The sequence below is a fragment of the Scyliorhinus canicula genome, chromosome 18 (assembly GCF_902713615.1).
Source record: "Scyliorhinus canicula chromosome 18, sScyCan1.1, whole genome shotgun sequence".
NCBI lineage: Eukaryota > Metazoa > Chordata > Chondrichthyes > Carcharhiniformes > Scyliorhinidae > Scyliorhinus > Scyliorhinus canicula.
Window position 1 is genome coordinate 13,129,847 of NC_052163.1, and position 20,574 is coordinate 13,150,420.

The 20,574-nt window shown below is 48.2% G+C and overlaps 1 protein-coding gene across 6 annotated transcripts in view; it reads left to right on the forward strand.

The window, feature by feature from the left end:
• aatkb (apoptosis-associated tyrosine kinase b) overlaps positions 1-20,574 on the forward strand; it is a 332,408-nt gene that overhangs the window by 149,683 nt on the left and 162,151 nt on the right. For 2 of the 6 annotated variants that reach the window (XM_038776386.1, XM_038776387.1), the window contains exon 1: positions 10,426-10,585. The exons of 3 other annotated variants lie outside the window; for them this stretch is intronic. In XM_038776386.1, coding sequence (XP_038632314.1) covers positions 10,441-10,585 — 145 coding nt within the window. In that variant the 5' untranslated portion in view covers positions 10,426-10,440. Of the gene's footprint in view, positions 1-10,425; positions 10,586-19,183; positions 19,235-20,574 lie in introns of those variants that run through there. One more of the 6 variants, XM_038776390.1, reaches the window with a different exon arrangement.

The window sequence follows — 20,574 nt, forward strand, 5'->3', positions numbered from 1 at the left end:
CTCCCACAGATAATCCCATTCCACCCGGTCAAATGCCTTCTCAGCGTCCATTGCGACCACTATCTCTACGTCCCTACCCTCTGGGGGTATCATGATAACATTCAACAGCCTTCTTACGTTGACCGTCAACTGCCTCCCCTTAACGAATCCCGTCTGGTCCTCCCCAATCACGTCCGGGACGCAGTCCTCGATCCTTGAGGCCAAGATCTTAGCCAACAATTTGGCGTCTACATTTAGTAGGGAGATCGGTCTGTAGGACCCCCATAGCTCCGGGTCCTTATCCCGCTTCAGGATCAGTGAGATAGTGGCCTGTGACATCGTCGGGGTCAGCACCCCTCTCCCCCTTGCCTCACTGAATGTCCTCATCAGCAGTGGCCCCAGTATCCCAGAGAACTTTTTGTAAAACTCCACGGGGTACCCATCCGGCTCCAGGGCTTTACCCGACTGCATGGCCTTCAGTCCATCTGCTATCTCTTCCAACCCAATCGGGACCCCCAGTCCTTCTACCAAGTCTTCATCAATCTTCGGGAACTTCAGCCGCCCCTAAGAATTGCCTCATCCCTTCCGGCCCAGCTGGGGATTCCGACTCATACAGCCTGCTGCAGAATTCCTCAAACGCCTTATTGACCCCAGCTGAATCTCCGACCAGGTTCCCATCTCTGTCCCTTACCCTCCCAATCTCCCTGGCAGCCTCCCGCTTTCTAAGCTGCTGTGCAAGCATTCTACTGACCTTCTCTCCATGCTCATAGCTCGCCGCCCCTCGCCTTCCTCAGCTGCTCTACCGCCTTCCCTGTAGTAAACAAGCCAAACCCCTCCTGTAGCCTCCGTCATTCCCTTAACAGCCCTGCCTCTGGGGTCTCCGTATACCTCCTGTCAACCTGTAGTATTTCCTTTATCAGTCGGTCCGTCTCTGCTCTGTCTGTCTTCTCCCTGTGGGTCCGTAACGATATCAGCTCCCCTCTTCTGTTCTATGTCTATATCTATATCTAACCACCGCCTTCAGCGCCTCCCAGACCACGGCAGCCGAAACGTCCCCCATGTCGTTGACTTCCAGATAGTTCTGGCTATATTTTGTCAGCCGCCCACACACCTCCGCAGTTCCTGTTTCTAATGGCATGTAGTCCCAGGGTCTGTAAGGAGGCCTGTGGCATTAGGTGGGAGAGTGGCCTGCCTGCACCGCCTTGCACATTCATATAGGCTGCCAGCTCTCACTGATGAGGCTCCTGCACAAAGACTAGCCATTTGGGTGAGGGGTTAGAGGCCCAAGGACACACAACAGTATTCTCAAATTACTCTGCACCTGGTGGAAAGAGGGAAGAAATCGCAGGCGGTGGGGGAAAGAATCCCTCCACGCCTCGGCCCGCCCTATCACTGTAATCTCCTCCAATCCTCCGTGCTCCGTGTACACATCTAATTCTGGCTCTTGAGCAGGCACCCTCTGATTTTAATCCCTCCACTCTTGGCAGCTGTGTCACCCGACGCTGAGCCCCTGCACCTCTCCTAACCCACTCTCTATGATGCTATCACCTCTTTGACCAATCCTCTGTCTCAATATCTCCTTGTTTAAGCCACCAATCCTAAATATTTTTGTGTGGCTCACTACCAGATTTTGTTTGAGGAGGCACGATGATGAATATGTTCTGGAGTTTTACTGTGTTAAAGGCACTCTATAAATGCAAGTCGCTGTTGTCAACATCTGGAATTATTGACATCTTTTTTCGAGTGGTGCAAGTGTTTAAACTGTTTATTTTGATCTCATTACCATAAGAAAGGGGGCTTTTGTGTGCCAGGGCCAGGTGGAAAGGGGAGGAACCATAGAACCTGCTGCTGATTGGGAACATCTGGCGGTAATGCAGTGTGTGTTAAGCTGTCCCAAATGTAACTCATAGATTGGGTTCCGTATTTATTAGCTCCTTCTTGACATAGTTTGTGCAAAGCATCACTCTCTTATATTGTACTTTTTTCACCTCTCTCATTTCTCCTCCTCCACATTAAGGGCAGGATTTTTCAGCTAGAGGGGTCTCCCACCCCCACCACCCGAAGAGTTGGCCAATAGTTGTTCACTTCATGGTCTCAGTTGGGTTCTAGGTTGGTAAGAGTGTGGACAGGTCGTGGCCGTGGACGAGGAGGAAGAGGAGGAGAAGGGAAAGGTCACAGAAGGAATTTCACAGGACACCTTCCCCCTCTTGCTTCCCAGCCCCGCCATCTGCAAACCCATTGGTGCAAGAACTGTGAAGTTCTACCCTTAACTACCCTGCACTACATCTATGCACCAGTGGGCTTAACAAATATGGGGAGGTTAAAAAGGATCCTTTCATAGAATTTACAGTGCAGAAGGAGGCCATTCGGCCCATCGAGTCTGCACGGGCTCTTGGAAAGAGCACCCTACCCAAGGTCAACACCTCCACCCCATCCCCATAGTCCAGTAACCCCACCCAACACTAAGGGCAATTTTGGACACGGAAATTTATCATGGCCAATCCACCTAACCTGCACATCTTTGGACTGTGGGAGGAAACCGGAGCACCCGGAGGAAACCCACGCACACACGGGGAGGATGTGCAGACTCCGCACAGACAGTGACCCAAGCTGGAATCGAACCTGGGACCCTGGAGCTGTGAAGCCATTGTGCTAGCCACAATGCTACCGTGCTGCCCTTTTTCCCCTGTTAATGCAGGCAGGACACAGTAAACGGAAGGAAGCTATACTTTGAGCATCTGACCACTCTCAACCTGCAAAAGTTTTATCAAGCACCATTGTTGCATAGTGTTGCCAACTTTCGTTGGACATATTCCGGGAGGAAGTTTCGATGATTTCCTGCCGTCAGCCACCCTGCCTCCACACTCCTATCACTGGTGATCTGATATGTCTATACTCGCGGTACACCACTTCCCAAGCTGACTGGATGATGCTGGACCATCGATCAAATTGCCCTGTTATACCTCAGCCCCAAAATGTTATTAATTGCAAAGGAAAGTGTTCAGAGAACCTTTTCAGACCGCAATCTGTATTGCCCCTGCTTTTCCTCCTGATCTGTTACCATCCTTGTCCGGGAGACTCATCTCTAATTTCTGGAGATTCCAGGATGTGGACATCCCTGGCTGGGCCAGCATTTATTGCCCATCCCTAGATGCCCTTCAGAAGGTGGTGGAAAGCAAACTTCTTGAACAGCTGCAGTCCCTGAAGTGTAAGTACACCCACAGTGCTGTTAGGGAGTGAGTTGCAGGAATTAAACAAAAAACATTTAGAGTACCTAATTCTTTTTTTTTCCAATTAAGGGGCAGTTTAGCATGGCTAATCCACCTCCCCTCCACATCTTTTGGATTGTGGGGGTGAGACCCACACAGACACAGGGAGAATTTGCAAACTCCACACGGACAGTGACCCGGAGCCGGGATCGAACCCGGGTCCTCGGCGCCGTGAGAGTTCCAAGATGTTGCTAAGTGACAGTGATAGAATGGCGATCCTAGGGGCTGGTTTAGCACAGGGCTAAATTGCTGGCTTTGAAAGCAGACCAAGGCAGGCCAGCAGCACGGTTCAATTCACGCACCAGCCTCCCGAACAGGCGCTGGAATGTGGCGACTAGGGGCTTTTCACAGTAACTTCATTTGAAGCCTACTTGTGACAATAATCATTTTTCATCTGTTTCCAAGTCAGGATGGCGAGTGACTTGGAGGGGAACCTCCAGGTGGTCGGGTTCCCAGGTATCTGCTGCTCTTGTCCCCCTAGATGGTAGTGGTTGTGAGGTTGGAAGGTGCTGCCTATGAAGTGTTGGTGAGTTACTGCAGCGCATCTTGTGGATGGCACACACGGATGCCACTGTGCATCGGTGGTGGAGTGAATAAATAAAGAACCTTTATTGTCACGAGTTGGCTTACATTAACACTGCAATTACTGTTACTGTGAAAAGCCCCCAGTCGCCACATTCCGGCGCCTGCTCGGGTACACAGAGGGAGAATTCAGCTTTCTCAGCCGGTACGGGAATTGAACCCACGCTGCTGGCCTTCTTCCGCATCACAAACCAGCTGTCTAGCCCACTGAGCTAGACCAGCCCCTCTATCAGAGACATTAAAGAGCTGTGTGATTTCCCGGAAGTTGCCACATATGAACTGGGGTATTATTGGCCAGTTGAAAAGCAGCTTTGGAAGGCTACACTTTCAGGACTGTCATGTCCAAAAGGAGAAAGGGTTCATAGAAGATGCAATGCTGATGATAATCATGCTCAGGAAACTTGAAGGTGAAAAATGTTGTCGGATAGGACCTCTGACATTCCTTGCGTGAATAAACAATAGCACAATGTGGGCGGCACGGTAGCACAGTGGTTAGCACTGTGGCTTCACAGCTCCAAGGTCCCAGCTTCAATTCCTGGCTTGGGTCACTGCCTGTGCAGAGTCTGCACAATTCCCCACGTGTGTGTGTGGGTTTCCTCCGGGTGCTCCGGTTTCCTCCCACAAGTCCCGAAAGACGTGCTTGTTAGGTGAATTGGACATTCGGAATTCTCCCTCCGTGTGCCCGAACAGGTGCCGGAATGTGGCGACTGCTGGCTTTTCACAGTAACTTCATTGCAGTGTTAATGTGAGCCTACTTGTGACAATAAAGATTATTATTATGCAACCAACCAAAAGTACAGTAATGTCCGCTGTTTAAAGTGAAATATTCCCTTTTATTTGAAGTATCTTTTGGCTGCTAATTCATGCTGGTTCTGACTTATTTTAAAATAAAATCTGCGAAAAGTGGAATCTTGTTAATTTCTTTATTTGGGGTCATTTAGTAAATTTGGTCATTTTGGTGTATTATTTTTCCAAAGGATTGTAACAGTTAGTTCTAATTTAATTTTGCTTTTTAATTCTATTGACATATGAGGCTGGATTTTAATCCTTGGGGTAAGTAGCAAGAGTTTGTGAGAATTTCCATCTCAGGAAAAAGTGTCAGGATGGCATTCTTGGCTAAGAGCCCAGAAATCCATTAGAATGTAGAAACACCTGAGCCCCAGAGAAATGATTGCTTGATTGACAGTTCTGATCTCCTCTGTGAACTGTACAATGTTTATTTACACAACGTAATGAGGTTTCAAGTGCTTTCAGTTTCTGCTATTGATACTTTAAAGGGTCTGGATGATTGACATGTTCATTGGGCTGCAGCAAGGAGTTTTCTTTTGCAAAATGGAAAGTTGTCAATCAATGGCTGGTTTAACAGGGTTTTTTCACCCATCTTATTGTCATTATGTGGTTGGTTATTTCTGCTCCGTGTACATGGGTGAATGATCATGGAAGCAGGTGGGGAAATACCTTGGTCTGAGGGGCATAGACAACTATAGGTAATGTGTGAGGGCACACCTTGGCATGGTGGGCATGAAGGACCATAGGGGTCTGGTGGGCAGGCATGCCTTGGTATGGGGAATATTCGGAGGACATTTTGAACTAATCCTTCAAAATTACCCTTCATCCAGTCTATGGTTCACAACACCTCTGAATTGCCGTGACTCTTTAAAAGCTGGACTGACTCCGTTAAAATTGCAGAGGACTAGGACATGCTCATCACCACAAAGGAGCCGGTCAGGCCATCACAACATAATTAACTGCACTAACTAATTGATGCAACATAATTGCTGCGGCGCTTTATTCCCAGCTTTCTGCCAATAGAGGGCTTCAAGGACCTGGGAATGGTCTAGCTTCCCCCCATTATGAACCAGTTGTTCTAATAACCCCTCTAATTTTACTGGTGCAGCAATATCATCCACTAGCCCATGCACGTTACCTGATTGTAAAACTATCGAACTTCCCTCATTCCAAAATCAGATGCTGAATCTGGCCAGGAAAGTCTTGTTCCGAGGTTTAAGATGGATGATCATCTCCTATCATAGTCATGGAGTCAGAGAGCTTTACAGCACAGAAAGAGACCCTTCAGCCCATCATGTCTGTGCCGGCCATCAAACATCTATATATTCTAATCCCATTTTCATCATTTGGTCCGCAGCCTTGTTTCAAGTGCTCATCCAAACACTTCCTAAATGTTGTGAAGGTTCTCGCCCCTACCACCCTTTCAGGCAGTGAATTCCAGATTCCCACCACCCTCTGAGTGAAGGAGATTGCCCTCAAATCCCATCTAAATCTCCTGCTCCATACCTTATATCTATGCCCCCCGGTTATTGACCCCTCTACTAAGGGGGAAAATGCCTCCCTATCTACCTGTGGAGAGGCACTTTCACAGACATCATTAATCAATGCAAAAGGTATTTAGGAAATGGTTTCATTTCTTTGGAAACTGGCTCATTTACCCATCATATATAAGTCTCTCACTTTGGGCAGAAGTGAATCTCAATTGGTCCCGTTCTTGATCTGCTTTGCTGAGATTGGCAATATGTCGAAAGAATGTAATGCCACGGTACTGGAGTACACGCAATACTTTCTTGCAAGGGTAGGTGGCTCGGAGCATTCGCAATGCCTGTTCCAGGCCAGTGCTTGAAAGTATATTCACAGGTGGACAGACTGAAAACCCATCACTGAATTCTGGCCGAGGCGATCAGCGGGATAGTCTTGTCCACTTTGAAGAGACCCCACAAGAGCGGTTTGTGTTCAGAAAGGATGGTGAAGTGTCTACAATGTAAGTGCTGGTGGAATGTATTGATGCCAAAGACTATTGATAGTTCTTCCTTCTCAATTTGTGAGGAGCCATTTTCAGCCTCTGAGAGGGTTCTTGACACACACCCTATCAGCCTTTCAGAGCCGCCATCCATCTAATGGGACAACACCGTACCAACACCATAAGGAAAGGCGTCACAGGTCAATATCAGTTCTTTAGATGGGTCGAAGGGTACTAGCAGGTTTGAGGAATGCAGCAATTGCTTTACTCTGTCTGAAGCTTCCTCTTGGTGAGCCTTCCAAGACCAATAATGGTGTTACTTCAGCAGAATATGCAAGGAGGCCAATAATGTCAATAAGTTGACAAAAAATGCCCACAGCGGTTTACCATCCCCCAAAGTAATGTGAGTTCAGTTTCTGGTTGTGAGCGCAAACATCTCCTTTATCACCATGACCCTGTCTTCCAGGGGTATAATCCTTGTACATCGACACGGTGCTCCAGGTAGGTCGCCTCAGTGGCTTGAAAGGTGCACTTCTCTTTCTTGAGGTGAACTCTCGCCTCCTGGAGTCTCTGCAACACCTGCTCTCAGTTTGCTCGGTGCTCGGCCTCTGCCAAGAACGGCATCATAAAGGTTTACTACAACCCGCAGTAGCCCCTGTAGCAGACCCTCCGTTGTTCATTGGAATATTGTGCATGCTGAAGACGCGTCAAAAGGCAGGCGTGTGTACTGGAATAGGCCTGTGTGCGTGTGTGTGTTTGTCGTATTGTGTCCAGTTCTCCGTGGAAGAGGCAAATGAGTCTATTCACCCAAAAGAGAGGCATTCAGGTGAGTACTTTCTTTAAAAACTTTGATTAAAACAGGATACTCACAGGTGTTGGGCCAGAGACAGTGTCAGGATAATTTATCCTTGTCAGCAGATGTAAAGATGCACTTTCACAGACATTAGTAATGAACACAAAAGGTATTTATTAATTGGACAGCAACCTCATGGCCGTAGCTAGCTCCTGACATGTCTCTTTGTCTAAGAAGCCTTGCTCATCACAGGTGATTCCACACTCTGAGTCCGGATTGGTCACCCAGGCCATGTGACCCTTACTCTACTGTATTGCTCTTTTTTTTAAATGTATTCATTTATTTATTTTTATCAATTTAGAATACCCAATTCTTTTTTTTCCAATTAGGAGGCAATTTAGCGTGGCCAATTCACCTACCCTGCACATCTTTGGGTTGTGGGGGGTGAGATCCACGCAGACACGGGGAGAATGTGCAAACTCCACACGGACAGTGACCGGGGCCAGGATCGAACCCGGGTCCTCATTGCCGTGAGGCAGTAGTGCTAACCACTGCGCCACCGTGCCAGCCTTGCTGTAATTGCTCTTAAAGGGACATCACCACACTACCCTATCCATATCCCTCAAAATTTTGCACACCTCAATCAGGTACCCCCCCCCCCCCCCCCCCCCCCAGCCTTCTTGGTTCTGAGGAACACAAGCCCAGCCTAGCCAACCAACCTCTCTTCATAGCTGAAACTCTCCAGCCCAGGCAACAGCCTGGTGAATTTCCTCTGACCCTTCCGAGTGCAATCGCATTCCTCCCTATAGTCTGGCGACCAGAACTGCACACGGGGCTCTAGCTGTGGCCTAACAAGCATTTTATTTAATCTATCACAACCTCCCTGCTCTTACATTCTATTTTCGTGTCACCTGCGACTTAGATGACAGGTCAAAAGTGGAGTAGACCAACCCTCACTTCAAAGGATCATGATGTTTTTTGGGACGCTCACTGACAGATGCGCTGGCTTCTAAACCGTCTGCCTGTTTCCTAATCTATTTATATATTATTGAGCTATACTGCTTCCCAGAAATTTCTAATATGTTCAATGAGCTGTATTATTTCTTGGTAATGAAGTGAAGATTATCACTCAATACACTCGCAGAGGTTCTAACATATTGGAAAAATAAGAAAATCAACAGCAGAGGAGTGCTTTCAAGGCTATAGTCTCATCTCCTGTTTCAAATGATAGATGGGAACCCCTCGAGCTTCATCTTTGATATTGCCTGAAACCCTTGCGGAGGTTACCGTGTAATCATTCGCAGTCGTCCACTTGGGGAAGGAAAGGAACTTTTCCAATGCCTCGAATACCTAATGCATTTGTAAATGAGGCTTCAGAATCTTGATTCACAAGTTGAAATGGCCAGACTCTGGGTAATGCTGTGTTCTCGGTATAACAATCTGGCCCAGGAGTCTGTCAGATGGTTAATCTCACTTTGTCTCTGACAGATAATAGCTGATTCCACCTTCTATGCATACTGCAATTAGGACAGCCATCATATTGAGGTGCTTAATCTCTGCGGCAGAATTTTAATTTCTTTTCAAAATGTATGCAGGTGGCAGGATCTAAAGGCGTCCACCTGTTCAATATCCAAGTTTTCACAGAGAATATCGGTGCCTTAATTGATTGAGTTGGGAAGAATCTTTGTTTAAAGCATGTCAGCTTTAGTAACATCCACTTGTAATCATCCAGCATAGCTCTGCAACCTTCCAGAGAAACAGGCCTATTTTCTTCCCTCTCCTCCTCCAGGAGCTTGCGCATTCTTCTACGGCCATTCGTAGCCCCAGATACTGTATGCAAAAAGCCAACTATTGCAACTGTGATCAATCCCATCCTGTAGTGGAATTTGACGGGGGCTTTTTGTTTTTCACGCTCCTGGTCTTTGTCCACCAGATGTTGGGGGGGGGGGGGGAGGGGGGGATGTAAAAATCAGACTTAATATTTTATTTTATAAAGTTGCATCAGCTCTGCATTAGTTTGGCCCTCCCTAAAAAGTGGCCATTTTTGTTTGATGACACTGAGACAACGCAGTACCTCCTTATTTTTTTCAACTAATAAAATCCATTCGGTCCATCAAGTCTACACCGACCCCCTAAAAGAGCACCCTACCTAGCCCTACTTCCCTGCCCCATCCCCGTAACCCTGTAGCCCCATCTAACCGTTGGACACTAAGGGACAATTTAGCACGGTCAATCCACTTAATCTACACGTCTTTGGACAGTGGAAGGAAACCGGAGCACCCGGATGAAACCCACGCAGGCACGGAAAGAAAGTGCAAACTCCACACAGTCACCCATGGGCGGAATTAAACCCGGATCCCTAGAGCTGTGAGGTAGCAGTGCTAACCACTGTGCCACGGTGCGCACTGCATTTGGTCTTGAATCCTAAAGAATATATCTGGGTTGAATGGAACACTACAGAAAGCAGAGATTTTGACAGATTTAAAATAACTAATTGAATGTATTCAAATCAGGCAGAGAGTAGTGCATTATACTAATGCTGGAGCAGAGCACATTTGAATTTTCACCTGTGGTGAGAAATCTTTTCCAATTAAACAAGCAAAAGTACTCGGCCAAACCTTCTCAAGCCCCTGATAAACAAAGTGCTGTTTTGAGCTCTATGCGTTGGGCTGTGAGGACGACATGATATGCATAAGTCAACTCGGGAGCCCTTTACAGCTTCAGGACACTGCAGCTCAACAAGAGAACTGTCATTGACCTCAAATCCATTTGATGTGATGCATTGAAGAAACCGAAACAGACAACTCAGTACCAGAACAGTAGTTTCATTCTAAACACACCATTGGATAGTTCAACCAGACAAAAAAAAATCACATGAAACAGTCAACAATTAATTGAGCAAAGGGCTAAATGCTTTATGATTTTTTGAAAGAAGAGAAGAAAATGGCTTTAACAGTGGTGGTACCACTCGAATCATTTGGAACAGAACACCTGATTGTTTTCATGCAGACTGGCCAACTATTTCTGGCACAAAATTAAAGTACATTTATTACTGACATTACGTAATGCTGCAGTTCATACAGACCCTGCCTGATTCTGCATTGAATAGCTGGGACCAGTTAACAAAGTCACATCCCTTTCAACACCCAGAAAAGCAAAGACTCGGCATTAATGCTTTGCATTTTGGACCAGAATCTACCAAGGGCAAAGGTAAGTAACGGCCTTTGAAACAAATAGAGCAGATGGTCAGCTTTTGAACAAGTCGGCTGGTAGAATTCGGCGGTTTGATAGGAATACAAGACCAGACGTTTCTGCTTTTGTGGTGGAGAGGTTCACAGGCGAAACCAAACCTGTTCTCGTCCCACAGACACTTTGCGGGTTGTGGGGTGGGGGGGGGGGGGAGCTTCCTGGACAGTGATGGAGTGTTAGACCCCCCCCCCCCCCCCCCACTGCTGCCCCCAAGGGAGTGAAGCCAATTGTAGTGTTTCAAACTTCTGGCACTTCTGCTTAAGACTTTTGCCAGCTCTTTCCTTTGGCTTAATTGGGCCGGCAAAATAATGCCCCCCCCCCCCCCCCCCCCTCCCCCCGAAATAATTAAAAATGTGCTTTTGAAGATTAAATCTGAATTGTAAAAGCAAAAATCTAAATGAACTCCTTTGACTGCTTAGATATTGGTCAGGACCAGTGTGCTGAATGAGTACAGGGTGATACATTTACAATGATAACAGATAAATTGTGATTGGCTCCAATGTTTTGTTCTGCAGTAGAATGCAGCTTTGTTTGAAGGTTTGATGAAATCTGCAGTAATATTGTGTAAGCAGTGTGTCACAGAGAGAGCCCCACGATCTAGAATAAAGTAAATATGCAGAATGTTACAGACTGTGTCTGCTTAGATAAGTTAATTTCATTCTGTTATCGAATCAAGCATTCAATCTAATGTGGGCCTGTATAAATAATGCAAGTAATTAACCCCTAAAATCCAATAATACGTTTATCTGCCATGCAGTTTTATTAATGGGGAGTATTATGTTGGTGACAGTGGAGGATGTACTTTAAAAGTGAATTGCTGCCCCCCATGTGTACGGCTAATTGGAAATAATTAGTTCTACCTGTGAGGGGAAATGTCAAATTTCTTTCTTTCATTTATTCATTCTGTTGTTGCCCACTCTGGTTCCAAACAAGGGTGAAACTTTTTTTTCCTAAATTTCGAGTACCCAATTCTTTTTTTTTCTCAATTAAAGGACAATTTAGCGTTGGCCCATCCACCTACCCTGCACATCTTTGGGTTGTGGGGGTGAAACCCACGCAAACATGGAGAGAATGTGCAAACTCCACACAGTGACCCGGGGCCAGGATTCGAACCCGGGTCCACGGCGCTACCCTTAAACAACTGCTTTGTGTGTTTTCTTGTATATTTAAGAATCAGAATCCTTAACAACAACAAAAATTGGGGTTTCAAAGTTGAGGCAAAGAGCTGGCAATTTTCATCAACTACCAAGTTGGCCAGGGATTGAATGGTTATCACGTCAAATGAATATTGTGCAGACTGTGGTCCAGCCAAGCAGCTGGTTTGTTCATGTGCCTCAAGGCAAACAACACAGGCTGGGGAGGGTTGTGGAAGGAATAAGGAATATGCAGCCACCATTGCTTGAAATAGTCTGGACAATGGCTGTGTCCCATTTGATCTTCTCTCCCGTTTAAATTCAGGAATTTCCTCCGATACCTTTCCCCCTTCCTCAAACTCTTTTTGGTGACAACCCTTCGAATCATCTGCTTCAGAACCACATAGATCAGTACATTAATCCACAAAGGGAACAGCAGACCTCATAACAAGGATGTAGTTATTCCATTGATATGTTGTTGGTTGACCCTGGCAAATTATCAAAACTAGGATTGTAAAGGAAGTGGTGATGGCAGAGGAGTTTTCGTGATAGTCCTAAGTCAGGAGTGTGATAGAATACTCTCCACTTGCCTGGATGAGTGCAGCTCCAACAACATTCAAGAAGCTCAACACCATCCAGGATAAAGCAGCCTCGCTTAATTGCTCCCTTTTCCACAAATATTCAAACCCTCCACCACCAATGGACAGTGGCAGCCGTGTGTACCATCTACAAGATGCACTGAAGGAACTCACCAAGGTTCCTTAGACAGCACCTTCCAAACCCATGGCCACTACCGTCTAGAAGGACAAGGGCAGCAGATACCTGGGAACCCCACCACCTGGAGATTCCCCTCCAAGTCACTCACCACCCCGGCTTGGAAATATATCGCCGTTCCTTCACTGTCGCTGGGGCAACATTCTGGAACTCCCTCCCTAACAGCACTATGGGAGTACCTTCACCTCAGGGACTGCTGCGGTTCAAGGAGACAACGCACCACCATCTTCTGAAGGACAACTAGAGATGGGCAATAAAAGCTGGCCTAACCAGCAATGCCCACATCCTGTAAATGAATTTTTAAAAATCCATTAATCTGGGAGAGGAAATTAGATGAGCCCCACGATTAGGTAGACTTCAATAGATAAAGAACTGCCCACTTGAGTGATGATCCTGAGATTTATTATGTTAATTATAGACATAATGGGCTGAATTCTCCGCTACGTCATGCCGGAATCACGATTGCAATTAGGCAGAGAACGGTGGGTAGTCAGAAAATCGAGGTTTGTGCCCAGCGCCGATTCCGACGCCATGCTCTGGTCACTCGCTGGTGGCAGCACCAATGTTTGCACGCCAGACATTGCCAGGGTGCCCGAGTGGCACTGCCAGGATGGTGTCAGGAGAGTGCCAGGGTGCCACCCTGCCCTGTTCCCAACCATCTGGAGGTCTCCAATAGCCGGGAAGGCCTCCCCCCCCCCACCTCCCCAGGTGTTGTAACATCTAGTCCAGCACTCTTGACGAGTTCTCCCGGCACGGCTGGTGAATCCCTACTAGGTGAATCCGGTATCCTGCATATTCAGATCTGGACATTGCCCAGCGAGGGCACAATCCAAATCGTGCTGGATGGAGCGAGTCAGGTGACTCGCGTGAGATTTTGTGTCCGGCGCAACGTCCGATTTGAGCTTTGCGCACGATTCACCCGTTGCTCCTGGATTCACGTCAGGTACAGCGGGGGGGGGGAGGTCACTGGATCCCTTATTCTCTTATTCTCCCAAACAGCGAATTCTAGCCTATGAATTTGGTTCTGAATCTACCGGTCAAACGATATATATTAAATACGAGGCTGCATGCCAAAAACGTGACTACATGAATTGTTCGCAAATGTTTTTCAAAAGCAAAGATTTAATTTTCTTGCTGATTTTTAACAGCGAAAAATTCAAAGTGTTCCATTCCTTTCTAAAGACGCTCACGGGCAACTGCGCATCAGCCAGTAACTTGACCCTCACGGTTTGGTGACCTCAAGTGACACTGACCGTTCTTTGGCTGGCTTTTGGCAGACCATCCGTCGCAATAATTGTGGTTGAAACCCTTGGTAACCCAAGCGAGCAAATTCGGTTTGGAAAGCCCAAATCGAAGCCCGAGAAGAGCGGAGTGGACGCGCAAAGAGAGCTTGTGACACTCCGACCGCCCCATCCCATCCAGTTGAACCTAGAGTTGGAACCGGAGAGCATTGACCTGCAACTGCAAATACTTTGCTCATCGCCTAAACTGGGAACTTGGTGCCAGGGTGAAGGTTGACAAGGGGAGGGGTTCAGCGATGATACTCTTATAACTGAATAGTTAGCATGCCACTAGAGTAGTTAGTTTTATAGAAGTTACTTTATTAAGGATTGAGATGAGTTATTGGACTGAGTAATCATTATTAACCATTAAACATGTATTTTTAGGACATAGCAGTAATAAGTAATCGAATGGGATTTAGGGTAGCTAACTTGTCCAGAAGGACATCACTTCTGATATCTTGGGCAGGATTCTCCCCTACCCGGAGGGGCAGGCAGGAGGAGTGGCATGAACCACTCCGGTGTCGGGCTGCCCGGAAGGTGCGGAATCCTCTGCACCTTCAGGGGTAGGCCGGCGCCGGCAGCAAAGGGCCTCTGCCGGCTGGCGCGACTTGGTGCATGCGCGGGAGCACCAGCGTGTGATGGCGTCATCCCAGCGCGTGCGCAGGGGGGTGTTCTTCTCCACGCCGGCCATGGAGGAGATCCACAGCAGCCGGTGCGGAGGGAAGGAGTGCCCCCACGGCACAGGCCCACCTGCAGATTGGTGGGCCCCGATCGTGGACCAGGCCACCGTGGGGGCACCCCCCGGGGCCAGATTACCCCCCCCCCCCTCCCCCGAGGACCCTGGAGGCCGCCCGCAGAGCCAGGTCCCGCTGGTAAGTACCAGGTCTAATTTACGCCGGCGCAACCGGCCTAAAACGGGTGGCCGCTCGGCCCATCGTGGGCCGGAGAATCGCCGAGGGGCCAGCGCTCGCCGACCGGAATGCGCGATTCCCGCCCCCCCCCCCAAAACCCCGGCGCTGGAGAATTCGGCAGCTGGCGATTCTCCGTCCGGCGGGGGGGGGGGGGGGGGGGGGGGGGGTCGGAGAATCGCCGAGGGGCCAGCGCTCGCCGACCGGAATGCGCGATCCCCCAAACCCCGGCGCTGGAGAATTCGGCAGCTGGCGATTCTCCGTCCGGCGGGGGGGGGGGGGGGGGGGGGGGGGGGGTCGGAGAATCCCGCCCCTTGTCTTTATGAAACAATGCAGGAAGCTGGTTTTGATGTCCTGCTTTTCACAGGCAATGAATGCACAGCAAAGTACTAGTAAGCATAGCTGTCAGGATGAGGATCAATCGTGCTGCTTGCAATCCTACAGGTTGTGCAGAGTGAGCTGTTGAGCTGAAGGGTGTAATGATGTAATCAGGGAATAAACGACTACCTCATTCCAGATATAACCTGAAGTGCTTATCCCCACAAAAGTGTGACAAAGCTTATTCCCATTCCAAAGCATTCTCCTTTTCTTCACACTTTGCACCAGATGCCTTTTGCAAACTGAATCAAAGGAAGATGTTGCTGCTTTTCGTACATCCACCGAAATGCCCCGCTTCTTAATTCATTCATTCTCCTTTTCTCTCATCAACAGTGGCTGGTATTTAATTTGCCTCCTTGCTGTAAATCAATTTTTTTTTTAAACACAAGCTTTGGCACCCTGCTCTCTCTGCACCATTTTGTCAGTAAGGTCTGTGTGAATCAAAGTGGGTGCTTGTTCATTCTGACCAGGGGAGGCCAGGTTTATAAATGAGCCTCAGTGATGCGTGAGCCTACGGCACTTGGGAATGATGTTGCTGGGACATGACACGGGGGTGAGTTTGCTCCTAATGGCAATGCCTATTGTGCTTTCGGAAAGAGCGGCATCACATAATAATGCCGTCACGCATTTACAGACCGTGTAAAGCATTTACTGGGTCACAATTTGATGAGTTAATAATGGGATTGATGCACCATTTTCAAACAACAATAATAGCTATGTTAAACAGAGTCTAAAACAACTAATTTGGCTTCTTATCAGATGTGAGCACAAATGGGCTTGCTTTCCCCATGACAGGTTTCCAGACAGAATACTGATCTATTAAGGAATAGCTTTTAAATGTCTCATTTCCTTCGAATGCAGTTACATTCGCTCCAAAGTATCCAGTCACAATGCGTTTATAGCAATGATGCTTCGCATGCATCCCCTTGTGCAAATGCTGGAAAGTTTGCTAATCTGATTATATCGTTTTTGTCAAAAATTGCTGAGTGACCATTGAGAGAATCCAAATTCAGCTATAAATTTGGTCCCTATTTTAACACTGCATGTGGCTGGATTTTGAGTGAGTGCAAATCTCGCCCAAAGATACTACACTATAGATACCTGATACAATAGAGCGATGGGCGGCACGGTAGCACAGTGATTAGCACTGTTGCTTCACAGCTCCAGGGTCCCAGGTTCGATTCCCTGCTTGGTCACTGTGTGGAGTCTGCACGTTCTTCCCGTGTCTCCGTGGGTTTCCTCTGGGTGCTCCGGTTTCCCAAAAGACGTGCTGTTAGGTGAATTGGACATTCTGAATTCTCCCTCTATGTACCCGAACAGGCGCCGGAGTGTGGCCACTAGGGGATTTTCACAGTAACTTCATTGCAGTGTTAGTGTAAGCCTACTTGTGACACTAATAAAGATTATTATCATATCAACAAATGTGGAGGGAGAACGGTTTCCAAATACGGAAAGGGAGCAGCAAGATGACACAATGCCGTAGTGTTGTATGTGGTTGGTTGGTAAAACCCTTTCACCGGAGTAAAGGTTTCTGGGTTTGTATCCCACGCCAGAACTTCAGCATAAGTCATGGCTGACACTCGAGTGCTGTACTGCTGAAGAAGCTGACTTTTGGGTGAGATGCTGAGATATCTGCTCTCTTGAGTGGCCACAAAACATCCCATGGAGCTTTTCCAAGCAGAGATGGATAATTATCCCTGGTGTCCTGGCCCATATTCATCCCTCAATCATAGGATCCCTACAGTGCAGAATGAGGCCATTCAGCCCATCGCGTCTGCACTGACCCTCCCAAAGCACTCAATCTCAACCCACTCCCCCGCCCTATTCCTGTAACCCCATAACCCCACCTAATCTTTGGACACCAAGGGGCAATTTATCACGGCCAATCCTCCTAACCTGCACATCTTTGGACTGTGGGAGGAAACCGGAGCACCCGGAGGAAACCCACACAGACACTGGAGAGAACGTGCAAACTCTGCACAGACAGTGACCCAAGATTGGAATTTAACCCGTGTCCCTGGCGCTGCGAGGTAGCAGTGCTAACCACTGTGCCGCCCTAACTAAGGTCAGGTTATCTGGTCATTATTGCATTTCTGCTTCTGGGATCTTGCTGTGTGAAAATTGGTTGCCAAATTTCCTACATTTCCACCATGACTGCGCCTGTTTGACTGTAAAGTGTTTCGGGATGACCTGGAAGGTGCTATAAAAATGCAAGTCTTTCTTTTCTCAAAGCATTACTAAATGTTTACACAATTTTGCAGCCAGCATGCTGTCATTTTTTGGAAACAATAACACACCCGATGTCCAATCAACAAAAGCTTTCCACAAAAGCTGACGTCTATAATGTTGGCGGTGGGTGAAAATCCCTAACATAAATGCTGGTGATGACTTCAGCTGCCACGTATAGTCGATTGACGGGCGAACACCATATCGGACTTGATCCTGTTGTGGTACATTTGCTTCCAATTCTCTTCCCTCACCTTGTGGTGCGGCAAGGCAGACTTTTGTCTCTTTCCATAGCGAGTAATTTCCAGGACAGGTCATCAGTCTGTTGCCAAGGGGCTTATACCTCGAGTGACGCCACTCCACATCGTGCGTGGCTGACCAAGGGTCTCTCTCGTGCTCTTACCGCCAGCCATTGGCTTGTTTGGGAGGATTCGCAGGTTGACACTCTCAACCTGTTTGCCCGCATTATGAACGCACCTTCCTCGGCCATCAAGCCCTGGAGTGGGACTCGAACCCGGGGCTTCTGGCTTCGAGGCAGGGACTGTGCCCACTGCACCACAAGACCTACATTTGCTTAATAGGACGGAAGTTGCTGGAATCATGCATGTCCTGCGTTATTCTGGTACACCCATTATGCTATTGCTCCATAATGTCACCTACCTCTGCCTCAGAAGTCTGAATAAGAGTATTTAGGGCAGCAGGGTAGCATGGTGGTTAGCATAAATGCTTCACAGCTCCAGGGTCCCAGGTTCGATTCCCGGCTGGGTCACTGTCTGTGCGGAGTCTGCACGTCCTCCCCCTGTGTGCGTGGGTTTCCTCCGGGTGCTCCGGTTTCCTCCCACAGTCCAAAGATGTGCGGGTTAGGTGGATTGGCCATTCTAAATTGCCCGTAGTGTCCTAATAAAAGTAAGGTTAAGGGGGGGGGTTTTTGGGGTATGGGTATAGGGTGGATACGTGGGTTTGAGTAGGGTGATCATGGCTCGGCACAACATTGAGGGCCGAAGGGCCTGTTCTGTGCTGTACTGTTCTATGTTCTATGTTCTATTTTACTGAAACATTAACTCCTGTAATGGAGGTGATAGTGGTCTCGCCGGCTGGTTGGAGAGATGGGGGGAGTCCTGAGTTGCGTCTTTTGGGGAAGGGCCAATCGACTTAAATGCTACTTGGGCACTGGATAGGCCAAGGGCCAGCCTTTCCTGGGATCAAGGACCACGGGAATGGAACAGGGCAGGAATGATCTGCCAAGAGTTGCCAGCTCAATTGAACAGCGGCAGCACTGGGGAGGCAGTAGCTGACACCCAGGATTGCCAGGTCAGAAGTGAGCGATGGAGGGATGAGTGTCAGGGGGTGGGGGTTTTAGGGGTGGGGGTTTTAGGACTGTGTGTCAGCAGTATGGGCAGTGGGGCTGTTCTCAGGGGCTTTTGTTTGGCTTGTTGTCCTCCCAGAAGATGATCGTCCCTACCTGTCACTGGGTTAACATGAACAGCACTCAGATGGGGCACTTAAGTGAGCATTAGTTGCCCAATTAATGGCCTCAGTTGGCAGTGAAGCGGGAAAACCCCCAACGGGACTTCCCACCACGGAAATAATTGAGGTGCAGGTGGGAAGATAGTGGGGTCCCCACCCACCAAATTCCTGCCTGATTAAATAACCTCTTCTCCACCAAACCTGCCATGGGAGGGACACAAGATTCCGCCCTCTGTATCTCTCTGACGCTAACATACCTGCTGTGTAATTGCAACGTTTCTCTGTTTTTATTGCTGTAGAAGCCCTCATGCAGGCCTTTGTTAACTCTGGACCTGACTACTCCTGGTCAGCCTCCCATCTTCCACCTTACAAAAAGCTCTCATCTGAAACTCTGCTGCCTGTATCAGAAGCCACACAAACAGACACTCATCCGTCACTCAGGTGCCCACTGACCCTCGTCTTGCAATGCCTCAATTATGCAATGTCCATACTAGTCTTCAAATTTCTCCATGGCCCCAGGTCTCTGAACCTCCTCTGAACTTCTGTATCTCTAAACCCTAATAAATCCACCATTGGTCAAAGGGTAAGGAGAACAGGTAGGGCGGTGGAGTTGAGGCCAGGATGGGATCAGCCATGAGGGTGTTAGACGCTAAATTGCCTACTCCCGCTCCGAGGTCACGTGTTCCAGGGAGGAGATGCTGTGGCTGATTTTGCAACCCAGCTCCTGGCCTGTAGCATTGTGGGTAACAGATGAGGAACATATCAGCCATGATAGAATGGTGGAGCAGACCTGATGGGCCGAATGGCCTCATTCTGTGTCTATATCTTCTGAACTTATTGGCAGCTGTGCTAGCTGAGTCCTAACCTCCAGAATTCCAACACTTTTTGAAGCGTCCGCCGCTCTGACGCTTCACAAATCCCAGCTCCCCGTCCTAACATCTCCACATTTGGCTTGGTGCGCAGTGTTGTGTGACACCACTCCTGTGGCAGCACCTCGGAACATTTGGTTATAGTTGTGTGGTGAATTCATACAGTATTGTAATTCACACTGTATTGCATTGCATTGTATTATGTCCTTGTGGGCTCTGTCTGTGAGTCGTTGCGCGGCTCTGCCCATAGGGGGAGATGAGGATCTTGTACAGGGCTCCACCCTTGGCTCTGCACATGGCCCCTCCCACTACCAGAAGTATAAAGTGCTGCAGCCGTGAGCCTGCCCTCAGTTCTTCTGGTCGCAGGCAGGCTCAGTTGTAAGACTATTAAAACCACAGTTTACTTCCAATCGTGTCTCTAGTGAATTGATGGTCACATCAAGTTGGACAGTAGTCCAGAGCGTGGCAGGGCTGAAAAAAGACACGAGCTATCTAAGCTTCATTCCACTCATTCGTCCATCTCACAAGAAATGACAAAACTGTAATGAGAAAACAACAATGAATACTACAAGTGAAGAGAATGCTGACTTGCCAACCAATCAGCACACTCCTCTCGTCTAAATTATTGTCCCCCTGTTGCAGTTGGTTATTTTTTTGCCAGCTATTGGCCAGGAATCTGCAGCCCCACCGCAGGGTGTCTACCCCCCCCCCCCCCCCCCCCCCCCCCCCCACCCACCCCCAACCCAGCCGATGGGCAGCCATTTAAACTGCCGTTTGCTTTGGCAGGAACCAAATAACCCACCGTGCCAATTCTGACGAGTGCAAGATAAAAAGGTCAGATGGCCTGATCGACACATTGTATTATGTTGAAGGCGCTATGTAAATGCAGGTTGTAGTTGGTGCGGGTTTGCT